The 17,850-nt window shown below is 42.4% G+C and overlaps 1 protein-coding gene across 2 annotated transcripts in view; it reads left to right on the top strand.

Moving 5' to 3' along the window:
* GALNT17 (polypeptide N-acetylgalactosaminyltransferase 17) overlaps positions 1 to 16,685 on the top strand; it is a 419,991-nt gene extending 403,306 nt beyond the window's left edge. For both annotated transcript variants that reach the window (XM_031967901.1, XM_031967902.1), the window contains exons 10-11: positions 14,820 to 14,987; positions 16,101 to 16,685. In XM_031967901.1, the coding sequence (XP_031823761.1) occupies positions 14,820 to 14,987; positions 16,101 to 16,223 (291 nt within the window). In that variant the 3' untranslated portion in view covers positions 16,224 to 16,685. The remainder of the gene's footprint in view (positions 1 to 14,819; positions 14,988 to 16,100) is intronic.
* Positions 16,686 to 17,850: the final 1,165 nt, after the last annotated feature.

Here is a 17,850-nt window from a genome sequence, read left to right as displayed (position 1 = left end):
GCGATTGTCCTTCCCAACACCCCATTGCCAAAAGTCTTTCTTTGTCACAAATGTGTGGGGTCCTCATGAAGCCTCAGGTAGATATTATATAGCTTTCAACTGGGTTCCCTCGGGTGTCCTGAAGCTGCTCACCCCTACAGGTCTGGTTTGTCTCATGCAGACATCACTCTTCCAGGATTCCTATGGGAAGTCCCAAATTTCCCAGCCTTTCAAGGTACACAAGGGCATCCTCCAGCCGAGGGAAGAGGAGGAGTCTCAGAGGACTGGCCATAACCTCTCTCTCCTGTGGCTGCAGTGACCTGCCCTATAATCCAGGCTCCCAACTGATTTGCTGTTTTATTTAAAGCCTACAAGGCATTACTGACTCTCCGCAATCAATCCCAATACACACACTTCTTGTATAGCATCATTTCATTTTATCCAATGGCTTTCATCCCTTCCAACTTTCTTGGGGACTTTTCTACACCTAGTTAAATCCTATGGATTGATTGATTCAATACATCCTCGGTCCAATACCAAGTCATCGATGGAGAATTAGCCATTCCTCATGCTGTGACAGATCTCTTTCTTGCCATATTACTTAGATACACTCTTCTGTCTAAAAAGAAAGAAAAAAAGGAGCAGCTGCTTAATGAACCTAAATTATTTTTCAGCGCTGTCTACAAAGGTCAAAGAAGCACCTACAGAATTAAACTTCCTTTGAAGTCTAATTAACTTTCCTGTTTCATAAAGAAGCAATACTAGAATAGTCACTGGAGAGGATGTAAGGTTAAGGTCAGCCACGAGAATAAGGAAAACAAAGAGCTGGGCCAGCCTTACCTAACCCCTCACGTCTGCCACACCTTTCTTAGTCCCCACAATTTTCCCAGCATCACCTGCTCATGGACTGTTGTCCAGGTTAATGAGACCCAAAATGGAGGGATGAGGAAAGCAGGGAAGGTTCTCCCCTGGATGGATAGAGACCCAGAAAAGCTGATTTCAGAATGACAAGGCAGGGCTTTCTGGGTCATCGTCCCTGATTAGAGAGAGGCTTGGAGTGTTTGTACCAAGAGGATGGCAATCAGAGCAGAGAACATGAAAATGATCTCATTTGTCGTAACCTTAATGAGAATGGGAAATGTGGAGAGGCTCCAGGTCTAGATGAGTGGATCTCCTTCAAAGTGGTTGATTATCTGATGTGGAGTGGCTCTGGGGGAAAGGCTTTAAGGGGCCAAGAAAAGATGGATCTTCCTCTTTCTGACCATTATATTATGGAGGTTCCTCAACTCCTTTGTTTCTTGTAGGATTATGGGTCTGGACCTGGAAGAGAACATAGGATCGTAGTGTTAGGTCACGAAGGTCATGAGATCTAAATCCTTCATTTTATAGATAGGAAATCAGAGGTAATGGGGTCCTAAATATAGAACTTGAAGGGACCTTGGGGAGCATTCCCCACTATTTTACAGTTAATAATACAGAGATTGCCTAAGGTTACTCAAGGTCAGAGACAGGATTTGAATCCAGAGTTTTTGCCTCTTAAAAGCAATACAGTTTCCACCGAAATGGATCAAGGAAGAGAACATGGGATATCAGAGCAAGGGAATAAAATTCTGAAATGATTCCCAGATAAAGACCAGGTGGTTGCTTTCTCAGGAGAGCAAGGTGGTGGTTATTTTTGTAGTAAATACCCATGAGTATGGCTGGTTAGTATTTCTGAAAGGCTGTGAAAAGGGAGGTCCCTGTGCTCTGCAGGAAAGGGGAAGGAAAGAAGAGAGAGAGGGAGAGAAGAAAGAAGGGAAAGGGGGAAAAGAAGGGGACAATTTGAGAATTCTAGAAGTGAATATGACCTTAGGGATATCTCATCTATAATTTAAGAAAGAGGAAGGGAAAAAGAGGAATCCAGATTATTTTATCCACAGTCTACCTTGGACACATCCTAACCAGATCTATGACCCAGTCTCAGTAACCCAGAAGATTCTGATAATGAATTATAGAGCGGTGGCCAAACTATCCTAATGGAAGGACTTCCACGGTGGAAGATCCCCATGATGATGAAACCTCAAGTCCAGAGAACAGCTACAGAATAGGGATGGAAAGAACCCTGAGTTGGTAGCCAGGGTCTGAAAGTACCTTTATCTGCTTTTTGTGTGTATTTTATGTGTACAAAATATTTGATTTCCCTGATAGAATAGAAGGTTGTTGAGGGCAAGGTCTGTTTTAAAACCTTGAGGAAATCTCTTAACCGATACCTCCATTCTCTCAACTATGAAATGCTGATAATAATAGCATCTATCTCTTAGTTTTGTGAATATCAAATAAAATGTTTTTGTCCTGGCACACAGTAGGGCACCATATAAATGCTCATTCCCTTCCCTTCCCTTCCCTTCGAGACCTAGCACTGTGCCTAGAACACAAAAGCTTTAGTAAATGCTCATTGATTGTGTTGAAATTATAGTTTTGCTAGTAATTAGAAAGAGATATCTCTCCTCTGGCCTCAGTTCCCTTCTCTGTAAAATTAAGATGTTGGATGAAACTTCCTGAGACAGTGGTTAGAAGGATAGAGTTGTAGACATATGAATTGAGTTCAAATTCTACCTCAGATGCCAGCAAGTCATTTAACTTCTCTCAAACTCAGGTTCCCTAGTTGTAATAAGAGCATCAAACTCAGAAGTTTATTATGAGGCCCAAAGGCATTTCAAGAGTCTTAAACATCAATCAATCAGCATTCATTAAGCACCTACTGTGTGCCAGGCATTTTATTGTGTACTGGGGATACAAAAAGAGGCAAAATAAGAAGCTTGTAACCTAACAGGTAATTATGGTAATTATCATTGTTCATATTCTGAGTCCAAAAAAGTGTTTTATGGTTAACTGTTGGGTAGACAGATCTGACTTCATTCACTAAGCATTTTAATAAGTCAGAATTTTACTCTGTTACCCCAGTAGTTATCTTAAGGAGCTATTTGCCCAATGGCTGCAGACCCTAAATTTGCATTCCATAGAGAGTTGAAAATGCAAATGACCCAAAGCCCATGGGAGAGATATGTAAGTAAACTGTGACCAATTTTGAGACTGACAGAAATGACTTTATTATTTTTATTTGTTTTGTGTGCAATTATATGTGTGTACATCTTGGCTTCCCCCATAGAACGCAATCTTCTAGAGATCATTTTATCTGTGTCCCTCATACTTAGTATAGCTCTTGCACATAGTAGGTGCTCAATAAATGTCTATCAATGGATTGAGAAATGGTATAAAAGGAAATATATGATCAGAAAAGGAAGTCAATGTCTCCAAGAAGGAGAGGACGGGAGCCACCATTGATTACTAGGTGTCAGGTGCCGTGTAAAAAGCTTTACAAATCTCACCCCAACTTGATCCTCACAATAACCCTGTGAGGTGCTGGGCTGTTCTGGTCCCCATTTTACAGATGAAGAAGGCAGAGCCACATAGCTAGCTATTATCTAAGGACTAAACTATTTGAGAATAAAAAGTCCAGACTGGCCTTAGAGAGAGGGCTCATAAAATGTGCTTCTTTTTAATCCCCAACACCTAGCACACAGCAGAGGCTTAATGAATGCTTGTGAAAAGATTGACTAATTGGATTATTGTCTTGGCTTTCCTTCTAACTAGAAAATCATTTCTCTTTTTGCAACCACAGATTCCTCCTTGGTAAAATGAGGGATTTAGCTGGAAGGGACCCCAAAAGTCCTCTAGGACTCCAAATTCCACATTTTACAGGAAAATAAACTGAGGCCCAGAGAATGATAGGTCCTAAGTCACACAAGTCATAAGTAATCACTGCTAGATTTGAACTCGGGACCTCTAACTTTAGAACTGAATTTCTTTCTACTATACCCCCACACAAATGTGATTTCTTTTTCCACTTCATCAATTATTTCCACAAGAAGACCATTCCTCAAATCTCTAAGATGTTCTTCATTGCTCACAGAATCCTTTCTTTTAATAATATAAACCATTCCATGCCTCCATTCTAGCCACACTATCTCCAGGGGGCCTTGCAGACCCTTCGGTTTCACAAATGGGCCCAGCACTCACCTAAGGTGATGTCCATGAGACTAGGCTACGGGTCTAAGCCCACTCCCTCATTACCAGGTGACTCCTCCCCACCCCATGCCATCATATCGTCACCTTGGAGAGAATGGCTTAACAATGGAAATCTCTCCTTCCCAAAAAGAATTACAGGATGTGTTTTCTTTATTCCCCCTTCCCACAAAAATTATAGTCATTTGTAAATTCGGTGATTGATTTTTCCCTTCCCTCAGTCCTGCCCTTCCCTCTTAATTATATTTCCAAGGCGCTGATTGAAAATCTGAAGAACATTGAGAGTTAATGGCCCCAAAGTAGAGGTTCTGCCATATCAATTTGTGAAAAGCTATTATCAACCACTGAGAGCCCCCTAAGTCAAATTATGGGAGTTGGGAGCTGAGCTTTCGGCCATTTCTCTGATGGAAAATTATGGCTTAGCCTCCCTAGAAGCACGTGGCCGAGTCACTCAGACAGTCCAACTCTACGCTCGGGCCCTCCCTGGACACAGCTTATGGTGAGAAGGGCCCCAGATTCAAGTGAAGGACAGTTTCTGGGGCAGTAAATCTGTAATTGCTCACTGTGCCGGAAGCAGAAGCAGCGGAACGGGACAGAAGAAGGAGGGGCGAATTGCTCCTCTGACCCCCAAACAGGGCCAAGCGGCCTCTACTTGCAGGATTGTAAATGCAGCCCCGGCTGCATCTCTGAGCCCAGAACGAGGGAGAAGCAAGACTGTCCCTCCAAGGTGAGAAGGCCAAAGCAAACGGCCAGTGCGACAGAGAAACGGCAGAGAAAGCTTCATTTCCAAGGGGAATGTGAGGAGCTGGAGGAAGGGAGAAAATGGAGGAACTTGCATAATGATAATATATAAGGTATAACTGGTTACCCTGGCCCCGTTACCTGAAGGCCAGGTATGCTACAGCCCATCCCTTTCTAGCTTCTCCAGGATCCTTAAGGGAGATGGAAAATATCTAGGTTCTCTGCAAATGGCTTGAGGCCCCGCCAATGGCATTCTCTAAATTGTAGGGGATGGGTGCCCTACACCCCTCAAACACTGAAAGGTGTTCTATTTAGCTATAAACAGGTTACTTTTAACAATAAATATTTATTTATATGACCTGAAAGATTTACAGGACTTGAAATAAAGAAAAAGAAAACAGAACAAAAAACAACCCCCCCAACCCTATACCCATTTCTTGGGGTTTAAAAGAAGAGAGAGGAGAATCCCTTTCCCTATTTAGTATGATCTTCACTCTCTGGACCAGCAAGAAAGAGTCTGTAGGAAAAAACAGAGCAAGACTATCCTCAGGATGGCCATTTTAAAGACATACCTGAGCCATTTATGAGCCTGGAGTCAGAGAGACCCAAGCTGCACATTACTAGGGCTACTCAAGGGCCCACTCCCCCTTTTATTAGTACAGAAGATTTGACCTGTTCTCTTCCTGACTGGAGCCTGTTCATTCCTTTTTAGGTAACCTGGTGCCCCGCTGCTTTGTTTGTTTTTTCAACTTGAATTTTATTTTTTTCTCACTAGTATTTGATTTTTCCAAATAAATATAAAGATAGTTTTCAACATTTATTTTTGTAAGACTTTGTATTTTAATTTTTTCTTTTTAAAAAATTTTTGATAGCTTTTTATTTTCAAAATACATGTAAATATAGTTTTCAACATTTACTTAGGTTTTATCATATTAATGTTTAATTACTGCAGCTACCTGATCAACTAGTTTAGCTGCCTATAACTCAAAACTCCTGAACTCAAGAGATCTACTAGCCTCAGTGGGTCTCTTCCATATGCAACATTTCACATCCACAGTTCCCCCCCACCTTTAATCTCAACTTCTAAAAGCTAATCTCTCTCTGTGTCTCTGTCTGTTTGTCTCTCTCTCTCTCTCTCTCTCTCTCTCTCTCTCTCTCTCTCTCTCTCTCTCTCTCTTTCTCTATTTGGAACTCAATTTTTTTATTAAAGCTTTTTATTTTTCAAAACATAGGCATGGGCAATTCTTCAACATTATCCTTGCAAAACCCTGTGTTCCAGTTCCCCCCTTCTCCCACACCCTCCCCTAAATGACAAGTAGTCCAATATATGTTAAACATGGTAGAAATTTATGTTAAATCTAATACACGTATACATATTTATATAATTATTGTGCTGCACAAGAAAAAAAAAGAGAAGCAAAATAAAATACAAGCAAACAACAACAAAAAGAGTGAGAATGCTATGTTGTGAACCACACTCAGTTCCCATAGTCCTCTCTCTGGGTGTAGATGGGGAACTCAAAATCTTTAAAAATTGTTGTTAAACATTTTTTTTTACAAATAATTAGAAAATATTTAATGAAACAAATAAGAATCTGGACTTTTGGGAGAGGTGCCTTCATCCAAAAGAGTGAGGATTTCAGGTATGAAAGAAGGAAATAAAGATGAGAAGGTCCCCTCTACATCCTTCTCATTGCCCCTTATAATTGATCCTCTGTGCATTGTATTGATCCTACGCTCCAATGAATGGGTGCAGGGTTGTATTTGGAGTAGAACTGGGCATTCCTGTTCCCTTACAAGAGCTTTCTCCTAAGAAGGGGGAAAGGAAAGAATTCGATTCCACTTGTCTCCAAATGCATTTCTTGGTACATACTCTGGGCAAGGAAATAAAGAAGCAAAAAAAAGACAAATTAGACATTGGGCCTGCCTTTAGAGAGAAGTAAGCAGAATAAGACAATTAAAAGATAATGACCATGGGACTCAGAGTGGGACTCTAAGACATGGTACAGACTCAGAGCTGGAAGGGACCCCAGAGGACCACAAATCTCATCTCATTTTTGAGGCCCCTAGACAGGGGGATGTGATTTCCCCAGAATCCCACAGGAGGCAAGTCACACCAGTGTCAAGATTTAAAACCAGTTTCTCACGGGGGCAGCAACGTGAAAGGAATTCAGGTCCGGAGTCACAGAGCTTGGGTTCAGCCTTATGTGACCTACATGAGAGCATCACTGTGAGGGCCAGGTGAGATTGTCTACGCAAAGTCATTGGCAAGCCTGAAAATACCGTATTCGTGTTAGCTGCTAATTGTATCATCATCATTATTATTAATATTAATCATTGTTATTACTATTCCCATTGTAGCTATTGATGATGATGATGATGATGATGATGATGATGATGATGATGATGAGAGACTGGGAAGCTAGGAAACTCAGAACTGGGGGCTTCTAGTTTGCTCACATCAGCTTACGTCTCTGGCTACAGAGTCAAGGTTTGCCCTCCCCAAATGGTTGCTTGGGTTAAGATGACTTCTACACAGTCCCAGGAAACTGAAGGAGGTTTATTTGATTTAAATACACACATATATATTTAGTAGCCCCATGAAACCTTTGTTCTGTGGAGCCACAAAACTCATCGACGTGGGGCTCTAAAATGTAGGTTTGCCCACGTTTATAAATAAATACATTCACTCCAAAGCAGGTGTAAATCAGTGGAAATCGGCAGTTTTCCCTCTAAACAGAAGCTGCAGAAACCTCATTTCTCATGCAGCCAGGGCTGCTTGGAGTATCGGCTCCTGGCTTCAAAGTGATGAAACGGATATTCAATATTAAAGCCACCGTAAGCCCTGTTTTTATGGACAATCCGATGGATTTCCCAGCATACCCAGCCTGTTCCATGACTGTTTGCTTCCTGGGCCTTATTTATCTGGCTGTAATTGTCAGTAGACAGCACAGCCAACCTGTCCTGTCTGCCCAGGTTGGTAAATGTGGGACGATGGCCATGTTTGTTTCTTAAATCATTTTAGATAGAAGGTTCATTTTTTTGTGCTCTCATTATTCCCTTCTAAAGGAGGACTAATTGTATTTGGAATCTGGATAGTTTTCAGAGCTTTGGGAAAGATAGTTTTGCTTCCCCTTGGGCCAAGCGCTTTCTCTTTCAGGATCGGTGGCCAAGCATGTGGGAAAATGTTCGTTTCCAGCAATGGCCATTTTCTCCTTATTGTAAGTGGCCTCCGGGGTTCCCTCATGGCTTTTCTCAATCTGGAGTGTCCCTTCCTCCAGTCCACCAAATATCCTTTCTCTCCGTCCTTGCGGCTCCTATGCCAAAAAAAAATCTGTATAGACTCTGTACGGTGCCATCCATGGGCGACCTGCCCTGCCTCTTTCCAATAGAATTATTACCAATGTGATTCACATTTTGCATAACTAGGGTCTGCTGCCTTTTAACAGGTCTCTTGAATTCACATCCTCCTCCTTTTTACTGATGGGGAGAATGTTTCTGTTACATCTTTCTATTCAAAGGGGCTGAGTCCTCCTGCATTGATGTGAATTTTCCCCATTATTATGTTGGATGCAGGATCCCAAACTTCTGACTTTCCCTTGATTCTCTCCAAGGTGTGCAATTCTGATTCCATTTCTTCCCTCCCTCCAAAATTAGTGACTTCCCCCACCCCTAGGAATAATTTTGTGATAGCATTTATTTATCAATCTAATAAGTGCCTAGTATGTGTCAAAAAATAGATATTATATAATATTATATATATTTAATATATATATATACTATATATTATAGTATAGTATATACTATACTATACTTAGTATATTACCTATATTATTATAGTATAGGTACTATACTAAGTACTGGGTATGTTATTTACTTATTGGTCAATCTAACAGCATTTATTAAGTGCCTACTATGTGTAGGGCATTAAGTACTAAGTACTGGGGATACAAGGACAATTATTAAATAATCTCTGCCATCAGGAAGCTTATATTCTATTAGAGGTGGTTCCTATGCAAGTATAAGAATATACATAGGATAATTTTCAGATAAACAATAGTGTTTCCCACTATTTAAGCTTCTCGAGGGCAGGGATTGTTTCATCTTTTTGTATCACCGGCACCTGTACCAATGAATGGCACATAGTAGGTGTTGGATATTGCTTTTCAAGTGAACGAATGGACTTGACAGATCATGCACATATGCAATCTACTTATATATATCTGGATCTGTGTTCAAGAAGTGTCAAGGTGAAAGCTTTGGCGTGCTGTATCTAACATGTCCTCTTAAAAGTCAATCAATCAACATTTATTTAGCACCTCCTATGTCAGGCAATCAATAAACATGAAACAGATACCATGTCCAGGAAAGTAATGGAGGTACAAAGATAGACAAAAGACAACCTGCCTTCAAGGAGCTTACAGTCTCATGGGGGAGACCACCTGCAAAGAACTATGTACAAATAAACTGAACACAGGATAAATTAGAGATAATTAATAGGGAGAAAGTATTAGAATTAAGGAAGATGAGGAAAAGTTTCCAATAAATGGAGTTTTACTTGAGTCATGAAGGAAGCAAGCAGGCATGTTGTGAGGAAAATTTTGTGGATATAGAAATACAAAAAATCAAATGTTGGGCAGCAATATCTTCAGTGGATGGCCACTCTCTTCTATGAGGTGCAGGGACCTCCATGAATGTCTTCCTCTGATCCCTTACAATTGCTCAGAGGTGATCTGAAAGGCCTTACTTTTAAAACAAATCACTTCACCCTGTTTGCCTCAGTTTCTTCATCTGTAAAATGAGCTAGAGAAAAAAATGGCCATATGTGGTCATACTAAAACTCTGACATGCACAACTAGGTGGCACAGTAGATAGAATACCAGGCCTGGAGTTAGAAGGACCTGAATTCAAATCTGGCTTTAAATACTAAGTATTGACCATGGGGAAATCACTTAACACTATTTGCCTCAGTTTCCTCATCTGTAAAATGAACTGGGGAAGGAAATGACACCCCACTCCAGTATCTTTGCCAAGAAAACCCTAAATAGGGTCACAAAGAGTCAGACACCTACTGAAAAATAACTGAACAATAATAACTAGTATCACCTTACCTGCCCCAACAGCTAATTCTCAGTCATATTAATTCATAAATAACTGAGAACAATGGGATTCTTTCCAGTGATTTTTGAAGGTTATAATAAATAGGACTTATCCCATATTGTTCTGATGCTCCATTATGACATGGAAGATAATTCTGAATTCTCCAAAGTCCAGCATTCAGTAAACATTAATTAAATACCTACTAAATAAATACATTCTAGGGACTAGGTATATCTTTTTAAAAGGGGAAAAGCCAGTTCCTGTGTTCAAGGAACTCACAGTCTAATGGAGAAAAACAGCAAAGAAATGTATACGAACAAGCTATATGCTGGATAAATGGGAAATGATGAAGAACAGACACTAGAATTAAGAGAGGTTGAAGGAGACTTCTTATAGAAGGTGGGATTTTAGCTAGAACTTAAAGGAAGCCAGGAAGTAGAAATGTGGAGGGAAAGACAATATCAGACTTGGGGAGCATCCAGAGAAAATGCTGGCTGTGCCCAAGCTCTGGCGGAGTCTACTCAGGTGGAAGGACTTTGGGTTTATTCCCAGAGGAAGAATGTGAGTGAAACAAAGGGTCCCAAGAAGCAGAGAGCAGTGTGTTCCAGAGGTGACTGGCATCCTGCACAAAGGTGGGGAGGTGAGAGATGATGTATTATGTGTGAAGGACAGCAAAAAAGACAGTTGGGCTCATACAATGCTTATAAAGGAGGGATAGATAGAAGGATAGATAAATAGATAGATAGATAGATAGATAGATAGATAGAGGGGTATATAGATGGATGGATAAATAGATAGATAGATAGTGGGATAGATAGGGATAGATGGATGGATAGGTGGGTGGATAGATAGATTGATAGATGATAGATGGATGGATGGATGGATAAATAGAGAGATAGATAGATAGAAAGATGGATGGATGGATAGATATATAGATAGATAGAGGAATAGATAGGGATAGATGGATGAATGGATGGGTGGACAGATGGATAGATTGATAGATGATAGATAGATGGGTGGATAGAGGAATAGATAGAGGATAGATGGATGGATGGATAAATAGAGAGATAGATAGATAGAAAGATGGATGGATGGATAGATATATAGATAGATAGAGGAATAGATAGGGATAGATGGATGAATGGATGGGTGGACAGATGGATAGATTGATAGATGATAGATAGATGGATGGATAGAGGAATAGATAGAGGATAGATAGATGGATGGATAGATGAATAGATAGAAGGATAGAGGGATAGATAGATGGTTGGATGGATGGATAGATAGAGGGATAGATAGATTGATAGATAGAGCTGATAGAATAGATTGGAGCCATATTGTATAGGCTTTAAATGCCAGAAGAGTTTATATTTTATCCTAGAATAGGAAGCCATTGACACTTTTTTGAATAGGGAAGTATTATTTAGCATTATCACTTTGTTAGCCAGAAGGTAGATTGGAGACACCAGAGATGAAAGTTTAGACAAGAGATAGCTGGATTAAGCTCACAAGATCAAAGATCTAGAATAGTCCAGCCCCTCTCATTTTTCAGATAAGGAAACTGAGGCTATAGAGGTTCACTTGGCTAAGGTCATCCAGGCAGCAAGTTTCTTGAGTGGAATCTGAACTTACATCCTCATACTCCAAAAGTTATATTTCTTCTAGATTGTAGATATGTGAAGGGGAAAAAAGAGATGGAGGTAGAATTGACCAAATTGAGCAAATGATTATATGGAGACAGGAGGTAGGAAAGGGATGAATGGAGAATGTTTCTGAAATTATGAACCTAGGACCCTAAAAACCTAGGACCTAAAAGATAGTAAAAACTACGAAAGAGACTGAGAAGGAAAATGGGGACAGTATGGAAGACGGAAATGATTAGTTTCTTTCCTCTTCCTCCCATTTCTAACTCCAGCATCACCATTCTTCACCAGAGCCCCTGATATTCTGACTCTACCCTTTTCCTTCCCTCACACACCCAATCTCTCATCAAGTCCTGGCCATTTAGCCTGCATAATATTTCTCTAAACCACACCAGACCTTTTGCTCCCACTGCTCATCATTAAACTGCTCCATCCTCACTTACTTTGACTTTTGCCAAAATCTAACAGGTTTTCTCATTTTCATTCTCTCCACATCTCAATCCATCCTTCCTCCTGCCACCAGGCTCATCTCCATTTATCATGCTCCTATTCAAAATCATAGCTTATCTTTTCGAGTTCAACTCTTTTGGGGGGACATTCAAGGCCCTCCCAAATCTGAAATTATTGGACTTTTCCAGCAGAAAAATTGACACACCTCCATCCTACCATTGTGATATTTGGCAATCACTTAACTACCCTGGGTCTCAGTTTCCTCATCTGTAAAATGTAAGACAAGGTAGATCTCTTTGAGTTCTAGATCTAAGATTCTTGGGTATCTCATATGACTTCTTGCATAAATAAAATACATGCATATGGACAGTGGCTAGAGTCAGGAAGACTCTAGTAGGGTCACAAAGAGGGAGGCACAACACTTCAACAATAACTTGTATATTGTTGCCTCTGACTTGATTGTAAACTCCTTGAGGGCAGGGCCTATGTCTATCCCAATGGACACATTTAAGAAATGCTTATTGATTGATTGCTTAAATAATCAAGAGCCTTCAGACAGACAATACCCGTACTTTCCAATGTGAATTAGTTCCTCCCTTTAAACATCTGGGTCACAGATATGCTCATTTAATTAATGTTCAAAATGTTCCTTGCTCATCAGTTGGAAAATAGCTTGATTCACCATTTCAATAAGCATCTGGATCTCTCTTTCCCCTGAATTGCAGAAGGCAGTCTGGTGTCATTCATTGCCTTTCATTTAGTGAATTTAAATCTGATCAAATTTGGATTGGTAGCAGGAGGAGTTTTGATTTTTTTCTCTATTGAAATGGGTCCCTCTTTTGCCTTTCATAATTGCTCTGGTCTGAGACTAATTTAGAGTCAAAGCATCTAAGATCTGGATCTTTCTTGAGAGGAATTAATCAATTTGATGTCATTAATCTCTGGGAACAAGATTTCTTAAAAGGCACAGGGCCCCCCAGCCTTCCCTCTAAGCAGTGGGAGCTGCTCTCCTGGATCAGACTTGGCTAAGGGATGAACTCCCAAATCCCTGATCTACATTTGATCCCCCTCTCAACATAGGTGCCTTTTTGTTCCCTTCCCAGATAAAAAGATAGCCTGAGTGGAGAGGTTGAGAAATGAGTGAAAGGAAAAGGAAAGCAAGTCCTACCAGCCTTTTCTTTGAGTTCAATTGGGAAGCAGAGGGGAGACAGAGGCAGCCCGGGTCACCCAGGTGAATGAAAGATGCCCCATCAGTTTTGGGTAACTACCAGCTGCCATGATTTTACCTGAGGACCATGTGGGATAGGGCCGCCAGGGGCCAAGGACGGTCACAAACTGCTCATTCATTCATTCATTCAACAAATACTCATTAACATTAAGAGCTAGCATTAATGCAGCACTTTAATTTAACAGCATTAAAGAAGAGATATATTGACATCTCCTTCACCACTATACTCTAAGGACCATGGGACTTCTCCAGCTGATCACACCTCAGTCCTTCTATATTATCTTTTCTCATATTATAATGGGAGCTACTTGAGATAAACAGAAAATAATTTTTTTAATGGGAACTCCTTGGGAGCAAAGGGCTCTCTATTTGTCTGCCCAATGCTTAGCATGTAATAAATGCTTAATAAATGATTTATTCATTCATCCTTGCACAACCCTATAGGGGACGTTTTACTTTTATTCTCCTTTAAGAAAAGAAGAGATTTGAATAAAATTACTTACTCCAGGGTCACAGAGCTAGGAAGTGTCTGAGATTGAAATTGAACTTGAGTCTTTGTGAATCCAAGTGCAGATATTGGCTAAGCCATCTAGTAGCTAAAACACCACATGGAGGGCTTTGTATTAGACACTGTGGAAAATTAAAAGGACGGCAAAGATGAACTTTCTGTCTTCCCACAATCTTGCAGAGGAACAAGACACCAAAACAGAGACCTGCAATGTGTATTTTTTATTTGGGGACTAAAACATTGAACTTGTAGAGAGTTCAGCTAATAGTGATGGTCAGCAGGGGATTTTCAGGCAATTCCTTGTTCTTGGGAGCTGGGTGGGGGCACTGATGAGCTAGAGGACCTCCCCCTTCTTCTATCTCCACTGCCTCATCCCTTGGTCAGTCCCAAACTGGACCATTCTCAGTCGGCCTCCTCTGCTCTTACTCATCTCCTGCTAAATGATGCTGGAGGAAGCCAGACCACCATCTTGCCTGGGACCACTTCTAATGGTCTAGTTGAGTAGAGAGTTGGGAAAATATGGGTTCAAATTCAGCTTTATATATTTAAAAAGTATAGCAAGTTGTACATAATACATTTTCAGTTTCATGTGCAGTCATCTTTTGTATTATGCTATGGAAATGCTTGTTTTATTCCATAAATTAAAAATAAAATAGTTTTTCTTTTTAAAATTCAGCCCCCAACACTGGACCTATCCCATATCTACCTGCCAGGCAATGGCACCAGTATATCTCTGTCCTTTCTATAACTGCCTTACTGCCTCATACACTTTTTTCTCCCAATAGGTCCAAGTTTTTCCCCTGTTCTAAGCACTGGATCTGGAGCTGAGTTCAAATCTTTGGTTATGAGGGATTCCCTTTATTTGATGAAATCCACAACAAATATGGCAGATCAGGCAGAGGAGACTGAGAGGGAAGGGGTGGTCAGACAGGGTGAATGGGACCATGAAAACCTAGGAGGACGTGGTCAAATGCTGGTCAATCAGAATAAAAACAGAGGAGAAGCCTTTGGGTTTAGTCTCATGTTTAAGGCAATAAAGCCGACCTTAGGGTTTCCCAAGATTGACTTCTCCTGTAATTCAGCTCAACCACTGTTGTTTCCCCAGCTCACCCGCTACACCAGGGAAGGCTTCCTGCACCTGGGTGCCCTGGGGACCACCACCCTCCTGCCGGACACCCGCTGCCTTGTGGACAACGGCAAGAGCCGCTTCCCCCAACTCCTGGACTGTGACAAGGTCAAGAGCAGCCTTCACAAACGCTGGAATTTCATACAGGTTAGGTCCCCTACCTCCCATTGCCTTATGCTCAGCACTCATTAGAGCCAGCTGACACAGAGTCTGGAACATCGGCCTGAGGTATAGGAGGACCCACATGTGAATTCTGCCATGGATGCTCCCCGGTTTTGGGGTCTTGCAGAAAATCACTTACCCCCTTCTCTCAGACTCAGTTTCCCCCTATATAATAGCCTCGTGCCCATTGACAGGGTTCTTATGGGGGTCAAATACAATAAAACACAGACTGTCTCAGAAGCTTTTAAAGCAGAAACTGTCCTGAGACTTTGGGGACTTCCGGCATATAAAGTATCTTTGAAATCTTAAAGCCCTTTTTAAATGCCATTATGCTGATGAATGTTAATGTCATGATTAGGGTCATTATTTCTTTCTGAATTGTTTTAAAAAAAAAATACATGGTCCAAATAGGTTTTGACTTTGCCAAGGTCACACAGCCATATGCTCACTGGCCAATCCAAGCCCAGGCTCAAACTTAGTTCTCCTGGCCCCAAACCCAGGCCTTTTATTCCCTTTTCTTCATCAGAATGAGTCACCATCATGGGAGAATCATTGGCAACATTAGTATTCCATGCAGCGTTCAGGCTGGGTCCAGAGCTGGATTCCATATTAAAATAAAAAAAAAAAAGCTAGAAAGTCTTTGTTAGAGGGAATGGCAATATAGGAGGAAAGAGAGGGGAGGCTACAGGGGAAAGCCTTGGTGAGGCAAAAATGAAGGCCATCAATAAACAATTCTTAAAAAAAAATCCTGACATTAATGAGGAAGGAAGGAACTCGGCTCTGGGAAAGCAACATGAGGCAGTCAGGAGGCTAGACTCTGGCACTGATGCTTTGTACAATTATATAGTGAGGTTGGACACTCCCTTCATCCCATTGCTAAGCCTATATATCTCTTTTCCTCCTCATTCTCTCTCTCTCTCTCTCTCTCTCTCTCTCTCTCTCTCTCTCTCCCTCCCTCCTTCCCTCCCTCCCTCCTCCCTCTCTCTCTTTTTTCTCTCCCCCATCTGTCTCTTTCCTCTTCCTTCTCCTCTTTCTTCTTCTCCTTTCTCTCTGTCTCTCTGTTTCTGTCCCTCTGTCTCTGTCTCTCTCCCCCTGCAGAATGGAGCAATCATGAATAAAGGGACAGGACGTTGCCTCGAAGTGGAGAGCCGGCCCAGCATTGATCTTATCCTCCGTAGCTGTACAGGGCAAAGGTGGACGATTAAAAACTTCATAAAATAGAGCAGGGCAAGCTGGGGAGCCTTGCCCTCCAGAACCTACTTTGGCTCCCCCGTGCTTTCTTTTAGAGAGCATGTACTTCTTCCAGAGCCTGGGAGAGAAAACAAGGGCCACGTAGGAGCTTTGGTGGCCTTTTGGGGTTTCTGTGGGGCTACTTTATCTCTGTGGATGGGGAAGCTGATGGGGTGTCCGGTGTCCCTTCCCCACCCCAATCTGACCCCTTCTGGGAGTCTCATCAAAGAGTGGAGCTTCTTCTGGAGGGACCCCGTTGGGAGCAGACACTCCCTGGATGGGCGTACTCGGAGTCATTCACTGGTACATCTCACCCGGGATCTAGGAAAGCATCCTTACCCTCAGCTCTTGGAGACCTGCTGCTGTGTCTGTTGCCGGGAGGCTAATCATTTAAAGGAAAGAAACGGCCCTGTCACCCCCTTATTTCTCCTCTTCTCCCCTTTCTTCTCTACCAGCCCCCCCGACATGTACACACACACACACACACACATAAACACACACAAACACACACACACACACACACACACACACACACACACACACACAGAAAAAGTCCCAAGCTACAGAAACAAAGAGCAGTTTGTCCTTTGGCCCGATCTGCTTGTGTCACTTCCCTTTTTCATATTGTTCTGTAGGAGCCACGTTTCCCCCCTCCCTATGAGGGGGTGAGCAGCCTCGGCCCCTGCTCCTCAGCCTCTCTGGAAGGAAGATGCTGACCTCCCGCCCCGATCTGCTCCCCTCCTCCCTGGGCCTTTAGCCCGCCTTGGCCCTGAAATGCCTCCTGTCCCTGACACCACCTTGTCTGAAGCCCTTCCAAAGGGCGTCTGTCTCTGCTTTCAATGGAGGTTTCCAAGAGCTCACCCAGACACGCGGCCCCCAAACCGTGGCCGGGACAGTCCCATAAGGAAGCCAGGGGTTCTGGGGGCCGAGCTGGCAGGGGCTTGCTGCTGGGTTCTGCCAAGCTCGTCTCCTTCATGGAAGCGAAAAAGCCAAGTGAAAAAAGCTGCCTCCTGTCTCACTTGGGCTGGAGAAGGAGAAATCGGCTTGGAACACCCCATGTCCCTGGGTCTTGGTGACCTGCAGTTAAGCAAACTGTGATGCCCCCTGTGCGGAGGCTGCTGGCCACTTAGTGGTTCCGTGTGGTCTGGAGGAAGAGGGAAAAAGGGTAGCCTGTGCCTCCGTCCTGAGAGAGGAATCCTCAGCCATGAGAACCCGAGTTTTGCTCTGCCATCGGAACCTGACCTGGGGAGGGAAAGGCGGAGACCGCGGCTCCCCATGGACCCTCAGAGGCCTCGGGATCCCAGAGCCCTGAGGCCAGAGCCTTTCCAGCAGCCCTGTGGTGAGGCCGTGAGACTGTGGGGCTGTGCATCCTAAAGCTATTTAATGCCTGTGTCCATAATCCCATCCCACACTCTGCTGAGGATGGAGAAGGCAGTGATTTCCTGTCTTAGGAGTAATCATTTTTCTGATGCCCTCTGGTTAGGGTACACTTATAAATTAAAATTAATATATACGTATGTGTGTGTAAATGCTCTGTGTGCTGTGTGTGTGCCCATGTGCACGGGTATGCTTGTGTGTATCTGTGTACACATGTATGGTACATATGTGTACCTGTGTC

This window comes from Sarcophilus harrisii, chromosome 4 (assembly GCF_902635505.1).
Source record: "Sarcophilus harrisii chromosome 4, mSarHar1.11, whole genome shotgun sequence".
NCBI classification, from domain to species: Eukaryota; Metazoa; Chordata; class Mammalia; order Dasyuromorphia; family Dasyuridae; genus Sarcophilus; species Sarcophilus harrisii.
This window is presented reverse-complemented; position numbering and strand designations above follow the sequence as displayed.